This window comes from Carcharhinus amblyrhynchos, chromosome 10 (genome assembly GCF_965287045.1).
Source record: "Carcharhinus amblyrhynchos chromosome 10, sCarAmb.v2.hapA, whole genome shotgun sequence".
In the NCBI taxonomy this organism is placed as follows: Eukaryota; Metazoa; Chordata; class Chondrichthyes; order Carcharhiniformes; family Carcharhinidae; genus Carcharhinus; species Carcharhinus amblyrhynchos.
Window position 1 is genome coordinate 42,383,063 of NC_137333.1, and position 11,054 is coordinate 42,394,116.

At 39.8% G+C, this 11,054-nt stretch overlaps 1 protein-coding gene across 1 annotated transcript; it reads left to right on the top strand.

Moving 5' to 3' along the window:
* The first annotated feature begins 1,599 nt into the window (after positions 1 to 1,599).
* Positions 1,600 to 10,304, top strand: mmp13b (matrix metallopeptidase 13b). The gene is made up of 10 exons (XM_080196931.1): positions 1,600 to 1,730; positions 1,849 to 2,105; positions 2,345 to 2,493; positions 5,764 to 5,889; positions 6,407 to 6,568; positions 7,778 to 7,904; positions 8,497 to 8,630; positions 9,067 to 9,226; positions 9,319 to 9,422; positions 9,908 to 10,304. Exons 1-10 carry the CDS (start codon positions 1,614 to 1,616, stop codon positions 10,006 to 10,008), a joined length of 1,437 nt encoding a protein of 478 aa, XP_080053057.1. The 5' UTR covers positions 1,600 to 1,613; the 3' UTR covers positions 10,009 to 10,304.
* The last annotated feature ends 750 nt before the right edge of the window (positions 10,305 to 11,054 follow it).

The following is an 11,054-nucleotide window of genomic DNA, read 5'->3' on the forward strand; positions in this document are numbered from 1 at the left end:
AGCAGCTGCCAGAACCTATTGAGGCTAGGACTGTGATGGATCACTAAACAAGGGAAATAAATAAATGGAAGAATTTCAGTTTCCAATAGTTATCTAATCTAGCATTTACCTTAAATAAAACAGAATGTGCAGGAAACAACAGCATCAGTGGAGAGAGAACCAGAGTTGACGGCTGGAATTCTCTGGCCTCCCATCTGCAGTTACTTGACAGGGAGAGGCAGCACAGCATTCGCTGACCCTGCCGCTGTTAATGGCATTTCCCAATGAAGCCACTCAACAGCACCAGGAAATGAGCGGTGGTGGTGATAAGACTGTACTGCCAATGGGATCAGAGAAACTGCCATAAGCAAACAGCCAGAGAAATCCAGTTAAAGTTTCAGGCTCAATAACCGAATGGAGGGTGGAAATGTGCTGGGTTATATTCCGTCAAGAGGAGAAGGAAGAATCAAAGGGAAGGTCTGGGTTAGGGTAGGAGTGGGGAGACATAAAATAACAAAGATGTCATGGGACAGAAATAAAAGAAGTGGTAGTTGTTGTACCAAAGGAATAAAACATTTGTCCAAAGGGAGTGTAAATGTCAGAATAATGAACCTCTTTGTTTGAAAGCAAAAGCACGAAGCACAAGATTCAAACTGGCACATGGCCAAAAAAAAGAATCAAAGTGTGGGACAGAGCTCATGGTCTGAAATTGCTAAACTCAGTGTTGAGTCCGGAAAGCGCTGAAGTAAAAGATAAACCGCAGTTCCTTAAGCTTGCTCAGGGCTTTGCTGGAACAGCAGGCTAGGGGCTGAAATGTAAGCATGGGATCAAGATGGCAAACCATCAGCAATCAGAAGCTTGGGGGCTATGCTCGCAGACCGAGTAGTGGTGTTCTTCAAAAGGGTCACTCAATCTCCAGCTCCGTGTGAAGAAAACACCACTGTGAGCGACAAATTACTAATTTGAAAGGACTACAAGTAAGTCACCTGGAAGGCATGTTTGGGGCTTTGGAATATGAGGAGAGTAGTGAGGTAAAAGGGCAGCTGTGGCGATTGCATGGAAATATACTGTGGAAAGGGGGGCGGGATGGGGTGCGGTTGTTGACTGAAGAGTGGACCAGGGAGTTAACAGTGGGAAAATTTCCCTGGGAATGCTGGAGGGAAGGGGAAGATGTTTTTGTTCATGGGTGATGGTGGGGAAAATGGTGGAGGAACGTGAATGCTGGTGGGTTGGAAAGTGAGGACAATGGGAGCCCCATTGTGGTTCTGGGGGGGATGGGAAGGGGGAGAACAGAAATACAGAAAATAGGTTGGATGGGCAACCATTATCTTGGTTTATGTCATAATCAGATAAAAATCTACACTGATTTTGTTGATATTTGTCCATTTAAACACAGTTTAAACTGCTTCTTGGTAGATATATATTTAAAGGTATTATAAATACTGGATGAGGGAAGAGAAGAGTTAATTGACTTCCTGTGTTGACCACTCATGACATACCTGTGGTTTATTGCTCTTACTCAAACCTGAATCATTCTCCAATTAGCAGAACATGGGACAGAAAATACTATATAAGCTGTAAGGAGAGAATCAGAGGCAGAGGTTTTTATCTCAGTTTCAGTTGAGAACAGAAAGATGAAGCACTTCTGCTTTTCAGTGTTGTTTGTTTTACTTTCTGCATCTTTTTCTTCTGCTGTTCCACTACGTTCAGAGAGCTACGAGAGAGATGGAGAGGATTGGCAATTTGCAGAGGTACTGTGTGGATTGTAACTAACATAATAAAACTGTTCAATGGATTTATACAGATTTGTCTTTCTTCTTTCACTGAAAATGTCAAGATTAACAATGTTGATATTTTGTTTTCTTGAAGGCCTATTTGAACCAATTTTACAAGCTCGAAGACAGTTCACCACGGTTTTCTTCAAAGATGCTAAACTACGTATCGAAGAGTTCCCTGTCCAAAAAGATTAGGAAAATGCAAGAATTCTTTGGTCTTGAGATAACTGGAAATCTGGACTCTGCAACGATGAAAGTCATGGAGAAACCTCGATGTGGAGTTCCTGACGTTGCTGAATATAATCACTTCCCCAGAACTCTTAAGTGGAAAAAGGATAATATAACATACAGGTAATATTTTTCACAGTATTTATGGAGATAGATAGTTGGTCTAGCTGTTAATTGAGTTCTCAGATTCCCCACATTTCCCCCACTGTGACGTTATCATTTGCAACAGAATAAGAAATGTCCAGGCTGAAGCACGTAGGCAAAAAGTCAACAATGACATACTTTTCAAGATGCCTTATTCCAACAAGATTTCCTCCATAATATTTAGTATGAAATCTTACTTTCTGTTTTCTTCAATAAAGAATTTTAAACTATACGCTGGATATTTCATCTACTGATGTGGACACTGCAATTGAGAGAGCTTTGAAGGTTTGGAGTAGCGTCACACCTCTGAAGTTCACAAGAATCTTTGAAGGAGAAGCTGACATCATGATCTTATTCGGGGCTCGAGGTATCAACACAAATCATTTCCATTATTGCTGCTTTCAGGGTACATTTAGGTATCAAGATTTCTTATCATTTTGTGAATAATCTTACAGGAAAAGGACAGACAAATAAACCATACAAATCAAAGTCCAGGGAAATACTACATACACAATGGTGTTTTAACCATTGTTTGATTGCTTAGCCCATTCACAATTTAGTAAAAATGGAAGTGCACATGCGCAGTAAATCTCCTAGCATTCTGAAAATGCATTCAATCATTTTTGTGCTGGGATCAGGAGTGGGATTTTCCAGCGCCAAGATTGGAAATTTCTGCCCGAGGTCGATGGACCTTTGCACCATCTGCCGAATTTTCTGTCCTACCTGCTACAATTCCCGTGGCAGACAGGACTGGAAAGTTCTATCCTAGATTTCCAATTTGTTCAAGGTCTTTGAGAGAAGAGGGAGCAAGTACATCCAGTCCATGTCGGGACCAACAACATAAGGAAGAGAAGGCAAGAGATTCTGTTTGGACGGAACTAGGAACTAAATGAAGGAACGAAACCTCAAAGGTTATAATTACTGGTATTTTATCAAACCCAAGTGGAAATCCAGGTTAGGTAGACATATTAAGGTGGTGAATGTATGGCTGAAGACCATACATTTCTTCCTCACTTTGGAAGAAGTAATAGAAATAATAGTAGGAAGGAATATTATTTAAATGGTGAAAAGCTGCAGCATGCTACTGTGCAGAGGGACCTGGGGGTCCTTGTGCACGAGTCGCGAAAACCCAGTCTGCAGGTGCAGCAGGTGATCAAGAAGGTGAATGGAATGTTGGCCTTTATAGCGAGGGGGATAGAGTATAAAAGTAGGGAGGTCTTGCTGCATCTGTACTGGGTGCCGGTGAGGCCGCAGCTGGAGTACTGTGTGCAGTTTTGATCTCCTTAATTGCGAAAGGATATATTGGCCTTCGAGGGAGTACAGAGAAGGTTCATCAGGCTGATACTGGAGATGAGGGGTTAGCTTATGAGGAGAGATTAAATAGACTGGGCCCGTACTCGTTGGAGTTTAGAAGGCTGAGGGGGGATCTTATGGAGACATATAAGATAATGAAGGGGCTAGATAGGGTAGAGGTAGAGACATTCTTTCCACTTAGAAAGGAAACCAGAACTAGAGGGCACAGCCTCAAAATAAGTTGGGGGGGGGGGATGCAGTTTAGAACAGAGTTGTGGAGGAACTTCTTCTCTCAGAGGGTAGTGAATCTCTGGAATTCTCTGCCCATTGAAGTGGCGGAGGCTACCTCGTTGAATATGTTTCAGTCACGGGTAGATAGATTTCTGATAGAGAAGGGAATTAAGGTTTATGGGGAGCAGGCAGCAAAGTGGAACTGATCCACTTCAGATTAGTCATGATTTTATTGAATGGTGGGGCAGGCTCGAAGGGCTAGATGGCCTACTCCTGCTCCAATTTCTTATGTTCTTATGTCATGGGACAGTGGCATGCAAACTGGGATTGGAAAGAACGGTATACTGAGACTGGCTCAATCTGAACCAGGCTTTTATCAAGTCCGAGAGGAAAAGATGAATAGGATAGTTACAAGGACTTTAAACCAAGGACTTCAAGTGGAAAGAGGGCTCAAGCGGAAACAGTAATATATAATAGCCTGAAAACAAAGGGAGAGTGGAGTAACAGTAACAGTGTTAGGTATTGCAGGCAAAGGCAAAGCTGGAGGACGTGAAATAATTAAACTGGCCTGAGAATCAAGAAATGGATGTGAGTAAAATATTACAGTGAAAGGACAAATTAGGACTAGTGGCTCAAATGAATGTTTATCTTGCAAACACATGGGTGGAATTTTCCTGTCCCATATGCTTTAGGAATTGTAGCACGTTGTGGGGGATGCACGGGGGTGGGGTGTTGGGGGGGGAGGTGGTGCGTGCTGGGGGTGGGGAGGGGATGGACCATGCAAAGGTCCGTTGACCTCAGGCAGGAATTTCCAGTCGTGGGGTAAGTGCAGCCGGAAAATCCAACCCATGGAGTACAATAGAGATTGAATGAATTGCAGGCACAAAATCAACTTGGAGATGATAGTCCAATAACCATCACTGACACTGGCTTCAAGATGGTCAGATCCTGGAATTAAATATATCAGTTTATAATGTGTACAGGGAAAATGGGGGAGTGGGTAGAATAGACTTAGTGGTTAAGATAAACACTTCAATGGTATGTTGAATTGTAACAAAAGGTAAGCCGGCTATGGAGATTCTATGGGTCAAGTTAAGAATTAGAAAAACAATGAAGTGAATTGGGAGTTGTGTACAGATCCCATGGTAGCAGCTGTGAAATGGAGAAGTATATAAATGCAGAGATTAGAGAAGCATAGAATGGCTTTGACTTCCATATAAATTGAGATAAACAAATTAGCACATTTCGGAAAGGTAATGAATTTCTTGAGTGTGTCTGGGATAGTTCAATATGTTGTAAAAGCAACAAAGGGGAATGTCATTTTAGATTTTAAATCTGAGATTGATGAATATTTTTTAACCAATACTATTAGGAAGTACGTTGCAGTGACAAATACATAGAGCTGGCTTGCAGATCAGCCAGGGTTTCATTACATATTGGAATATACTTGACAGCCTAACTAATCTTTGGCAGTTCTAAAGAATGGGTCTACAGGCCACCATTATAGTACTGACTCGGAGACAGTGAGGTGCAGTGGGTAACTATAGGATGCCCACAGCACCTAAGGAGGATGGATCCCTCAAAGTAGACAAGTGATCTTGGTATTCCGCTGCAGGATTGGCAACTTGTTTGGTGCATTTGACTAGATCCCGGGTTCGATTCCCAGCTTGGGTGATTGTGCAGAGTCTGCATGTTCTGCCCATATCTGCGTGGGTTTCTTCGGGGTGCTCTGGTTTCCTCCCACAGTCTGAAAGATATGCTTGCTAGGTGCATTGGCCATGCGAAATTCTCCCTCAGTGTACCCAAATAGGCGCCAAAGTGGGGCAACTAGGGGATTTTCATAGTAAATTCATTGTAGTGTTAGTGTAAGCCTACTTGTGACACTGATAAATAAACCTTAAAAAGCATTAACCACTGGGTCACCCGATTTGTAAAACCTAAGCTAATAATCATTGGGCAAAGTGAAAACTGGTGAACAATGGACATTCGTTATTTTATCTATATTTATCTTAATTTGCTACATTTTGAATGTTGTTAGCCATTCGCAGCTCCTGAATTCACTCTGACAATTCTTAGAATTCACGTTGACAGTTATCTGTTCCATTATTTTCAGAACATGGTGACCATTATCCATTTGATGGACCAAATGGATTACTGGCCCATGCTTTTCCACCTGGAGTAGGCATTGGGGGTGACACTCACTTTGATGAAGATGAAACCTGGACAATGGGATCAAAAGGTACAGAAATTGACCAATGTTATTATCATAATTAGTGGCAAAAAGATGAAAAAATGAATAGGATACTTCCAGTTAGAAAGCAATTTACATAGCTATTAGCTAGTAATGTTAATTTTGAGAGCATTTCCCTGGTAATATATTAAGGTAAGATTTCTGATAAGTGCAGCTTTAAGAATTACAATTCAATTTTATGTCACCAAAAAATGTGTTTAGATTATAAATTTGTTTGAACTTTGTGCCATGACTTATATCTAGTTCTGATATTTGGCCAGTTACATTTGATAATAAATTTTGGGAAAGTATTTAAAATGTTTAAAGTTTCAGTAAGGTATGAATCACTCTCAGCTGAGATAAAGGACAGAGTATTTACATGAAATTAAGGATTAAAGTTTTGTTTTGTTGCATACCATTCAAAGAATATTTAGATATTTCACTGTAGGCTCGTCTTTAAATAAGCACCAGAGGAGAATGAGTTTTGCCAGATAGTTAATTTGCTGTTTGTGATTGTTTCGTTTAGGATATAACTTGTTCCTCGTGGCAGCCCATGAGTTTGGCCATGCATTGGGACTGGCTCACTCTCGTGATCCTGGAGCATTGATGTTCCCCACATACACATTTACAAAAATGAATGAGTTCCGTCTTCCTCAGGATGATATAAATGGAATCCAGGCTCTCTATGGTAGGTTGAGTCTCGAATAAAGGTAGAAATATTCCTTCCTAAACAACTACTGACCAGTTAGATAATGAAAGGGCTTTTACTTTATCAAAGCATCAGAGTAATAATATCATGTGATCTTACTGAGTTGTAAAGAACAAATTATCTTATAAACAATGATATATGTAGCATAAACTATTGCTGTAAATGACAACAATAAAGCTTGCTGGTGTTATGTTTAACTTACTGCTGTTGGACATTTTGATTACACATGGGACTTAACTGCTCTGAGCAATTTTCCAGTGCTAGTATCTTTATCTTGTTTAGAATTAAAATGATGCTATAGCTCTGAAAATAAACTCAGAAATAAAAATATGCAGGTTTCCACATTGTATCATCTACTATCTGACCCAGAAATCTATTTCAAAGGCTGTTTGCTCTTTGCACTGTTCTTGACACCAAACCTGACTGTTGAGAAAATGGAAAAAACCAAGTTTATTCCAATAATAAAAAGGTTGTTTTTCAAAGGCCCAGTTTCTTTGAATGATTCATTGAAATGCAACAAATCCTGGGGAGGAATTTTACGCTCCCCCGAAGTAGGTGTAAAATTGCATGGGTGGGATTCCTCTGAGACTCCACCCATGCCAACAGTGTGCAATTTCATGTTTGGGCAGGCAGGGACCCCACCCTTTCACCTGCTCAGGTATTTTAATGCCCACTTAACAGCCACTTCAGGGCCTTTCCTAGGCCAGTCTGAGGCTAAAGACTGACTGGTGCAGCTACGAATAGGTGGGTAATAGAGAAATAAGCTTTTCTCCAGCCTGGGCAGGAAGAGGGCGGGACACTTCAACCTGAAGGTGCCACCACTATTGGAATGTCCTCCACCCCACTACCCCTGGATTTATTATTTCCTTTGATTACTGTGCCCGGACATGTTGGAGAGCTGCTGGCCAATCAGATTGGCTGACAGCTCTCCTAGGTGGGACGTCCTTCCAAGGGCGGATGGAAGTGCAGCCCACTGCCAATCAGCACTGATGTGAGCATTAAATGATGGGATGGCTGAGAGTTGACATCCTAGCTCATTACTCACTGACATTTCTTAAAATTCTACCTCTAGAGCCAATATACTTTAATTAAAATTGACTGTCTGAAATTACGATCCCTGCCTTGAACATTGTTTAGTATTCAGTTTTTCTATATTGTTTAGTAATATGTATGGTTACTTTACACAAGGTGCATCAAATGAGATCAATCCAAGCCCCAGGCCACCACCACCAAAGACACCAAAAAAATGTGACCCTTACTTGTCCTTTGATGCCGTTGCTGGACTTCGGGGAGAGATGATAATTTTCAAAGACAGGTATAAAATATGTTGACTATCATATAATGTTTGCATTGATGCAGTTCCATTTTGGAAATGTTTTAGCAAAAGTATTTGAGTATTTTGGGGGGTAAACATTCCTGCCTTTTTACCTTCTAGTGTTAGGTATGTTTTTTTCTTTAATCTGCAATTCTCCACATGTTGGGTTTCTGTTTCGTTGAGATCTGTGGAAGTGGCAATGATTCAAACCAAAATGCTTCGTTGGGAATGACAAATGCCAATCCAACCTATCTAACAACCAGTGACTAGTCACTGAGTAAAAACCCTTAACAAGAACTTGCATCTGTGCGAAGCCTTTTCTGATCTCAAGATGCCCCATTAGACTTTAGCGGCAATGAAATGTTGTCACCATTGTAAGATAGGAGAGTATTCACACAGTATTCACACAGCCCTAGAATCAATCTGATGAAGGAATGTTTTAAGGCATGTGACGTATATGGAAAAGATATGTTATTGGAAGAACAATTTACCAATGTGGTGTTACAAAATAAATCAGTATGACAGTTAAGGTGTGGTATGTGCTGAGAATTTATTTACTTACTTTTGTCATATTCTAATTTGTGTTTTTTAGGTTCTTATGGAGGAGACATCCACAACTTCCTGATGCTACCCTGTCTTTAATTGGCTCATTCTGGCCAACGATTCCCACAAAGATTGATGCTGCGTATGAAAATCTAGTGATGGATGTCCTTATTGTTATTAGAGGTTGAGTACTGTTATTTTCCATTGCTAAAGAACACATTTTTTTTCTCTAGGATAACATAGTGCTGGAAATAACAATGTTACAGCGAAGAGAGACATTGTTTTCTGGAACTTGAGTTAAATTCACATCTTCAGCACATTTTTTCCAAGATTAAAATTTGAAACAATTATCTTCTTTGGGATTGTACCAGTGGTGATGTGTAATGCTGTGTGCCAAGAGCTAAGCTTCATTAGACAGAGCCAACAAGGGAGGGAAGATGACTTCCCTAGAACTGTAACTCAGGAGAGGATTGGGACGAGGTTGATTGTCCAGCATTTTAGTCAGGAATTGATACCCACCACATGAGGAGGCATTGAAGCTGAGAAAAAAACATATTGACTAATATTCACACACATTTCCTAATATTCAAATGATAACATAGTTTCTGTAATCCTATAGGAAACAAATACTGGGCCATCAATGGCTATGATGTCATGCCAGGTTATCCAAAGAACATCCATCGATTCGGAATTCCAAAATCTGTCAGGAAAATAGATGCAGCTGTTCACATTAAGTCAACTTCAAAGACTTTATTCTTTGCAAAAGGCCAATACTGGAGGTAATGGTTCATTCTTTATACCAATATTCAAGTCAATATTTTCTCATCACTGTCTCTCTCTGTTTACATAAAATATGTGCTTTTTTTTCCAGTTACGATGAGACTAAACAAGCCATGGATGAAGGTTACCCACGCCTGATAGTAGATGACTGGCCAGGCATCCCTGGAAGATTGGATGCAGCATTTGAACAGCACGGTAAATTAGAAAGCAAATATTCATTGAAGTATTGAGATCATCCAAATATTTTTTAAGAGAACACTGTACAGAGTTTCCTCATGCTCAGTGAGTTAATACAATAAGTGCATCAGCTGTACAGGTCATGAAGTTTCTTCTTTGTTCCCTGTTCTGCACAGGGATGTGATCTTAGGTTGGGCAATACAATTAGATTATGTTCAATGCCTTTGGTTTAAACACAGTAAAATCAATGACTATCCTGCTCCTAGTTGCTATTTAGTGACCCCTACTGGAAATGTGTGTTTGCATGTGTGTATTATGTGTGTGGATTGGCAACACAATTATTGCGGCTTTTTAATTCATGGCCTTCACAAAGATGAAAGGTCTTCATATGGCCAGTTTGTGTTGAACATTGATTCTGAATGATGGAGCAATTCATTTTATTCCTTGTGCTTTATTTGACTAGAATGAGAATTACAAGTTTGTATTTCCATTTTGTTTCGTAGGGTATATTTACTTCTTCCGTGGACCAGCTCAATTCCTGTTCAACACTAGAGAACGACAAGTGTTTGAAATTAACAGAATCAACCACTGGGTGGGCTGTTAGATACATGTTTTACAGAATTGGTGGCTCCTAGCCATTAACTGATCTAACACATATATACCAAAAATATTGATTTATTGGACCTTCAATAACTAATAAGCCATATTAAACAGATAAGCCTTTCGGCATAGCAATGTTAATGGTTCTATGTAGTAGTGTCGAAGCACTGTTGCAAACTGATACACCGTTTGAAGTAATAGAATTCTATTTTGTATGCCACTTCTACATGTTATTTATTGTATTTCAATGTGACGTATTTAGTTTACTAGGTAATTTGTAATTATTTATATTTTGATAACTGTTGTTCCATGTGCATAAATGTGAAAATCTATGGTTATGCTATAGAAGTATTTTTATTCAATATTAAGTTATGTCATTATGTATATTTTAAAGAATGCTAATTTTAGCAGACATGCTTTCATGAGTAAATTAAGCATTGGAACATAGGAAATTGAGTCCCTCATTTTCATTGATTCTATTCTAAATAAAATGATATGAAACTTCATTTCCTTTGTGGTTTGTGTCACACATTATTTGCGTTTTAGTGCATTCAGTTCTTTTACAATTAAATTAACATTAAATTACTTTTAGAGTATGTTCACACCACTGGGTTTTAAATTGGGGCTTCTAGAACCTAGAACCCTCAGGGGTTCTGAAATTACCAGATTTTTTATTGCCTTTTATCAGGTTTTTGAATCTTTTGGTATGTTGTCCTCCCCCCACCTTCTTCCAATTGCTGTGTATGTCACAGTAAAGAACGTTCCTTGCAGTGGTGAATGAAGATAATCTTGGTCTCCACACCGCCCATTTTTCACTGAGTAAAGGGCAATAGTGAAACCAAACCCACAAGGAAAGTTTTCCTACCCACTTTCCACCTGCTGCCTTTTTAGAGAAACTCATTTTTATGAGAAAACTGGGATTCTGTGACTAGAAATGATTCCACTGGTACTTTCATCAGTAAACACATGGCACCCTCATTGTGCCCGCCTCACCAACTGACATTGGAATCTTCTTGCTTGCCCCTTGAGGTGAAGATGACCATGTTTGTC

What these genes read in the sequence shown, in the direction of transcription:
- mmp13b (XM_080196931.1), top strand. Translation starts at nt 1,614, where the DNA reads ATGAAGCACTTCTGCTTTTCAGTGTTGTTTGTTTTACTTTCTGCATCT. An exon ending in TGGAATCCAGGCTCTCTATG is followed by an intron (nt 6,569 to 7,777) that starts GTAGGTTGAGTC and finishes ACTTTACACAAG; the next exon opens with GTGCATCAAATGAGATCAAT. An exon ending in TGTCCTTATTGTTATTAGAG is followed by an intron (nt 8,631 to 9,066) that starts GTTGAGTACTGT and finishes GTAATCCTATAG; the next exon opens with GAAACAAATACTGGGCCATC.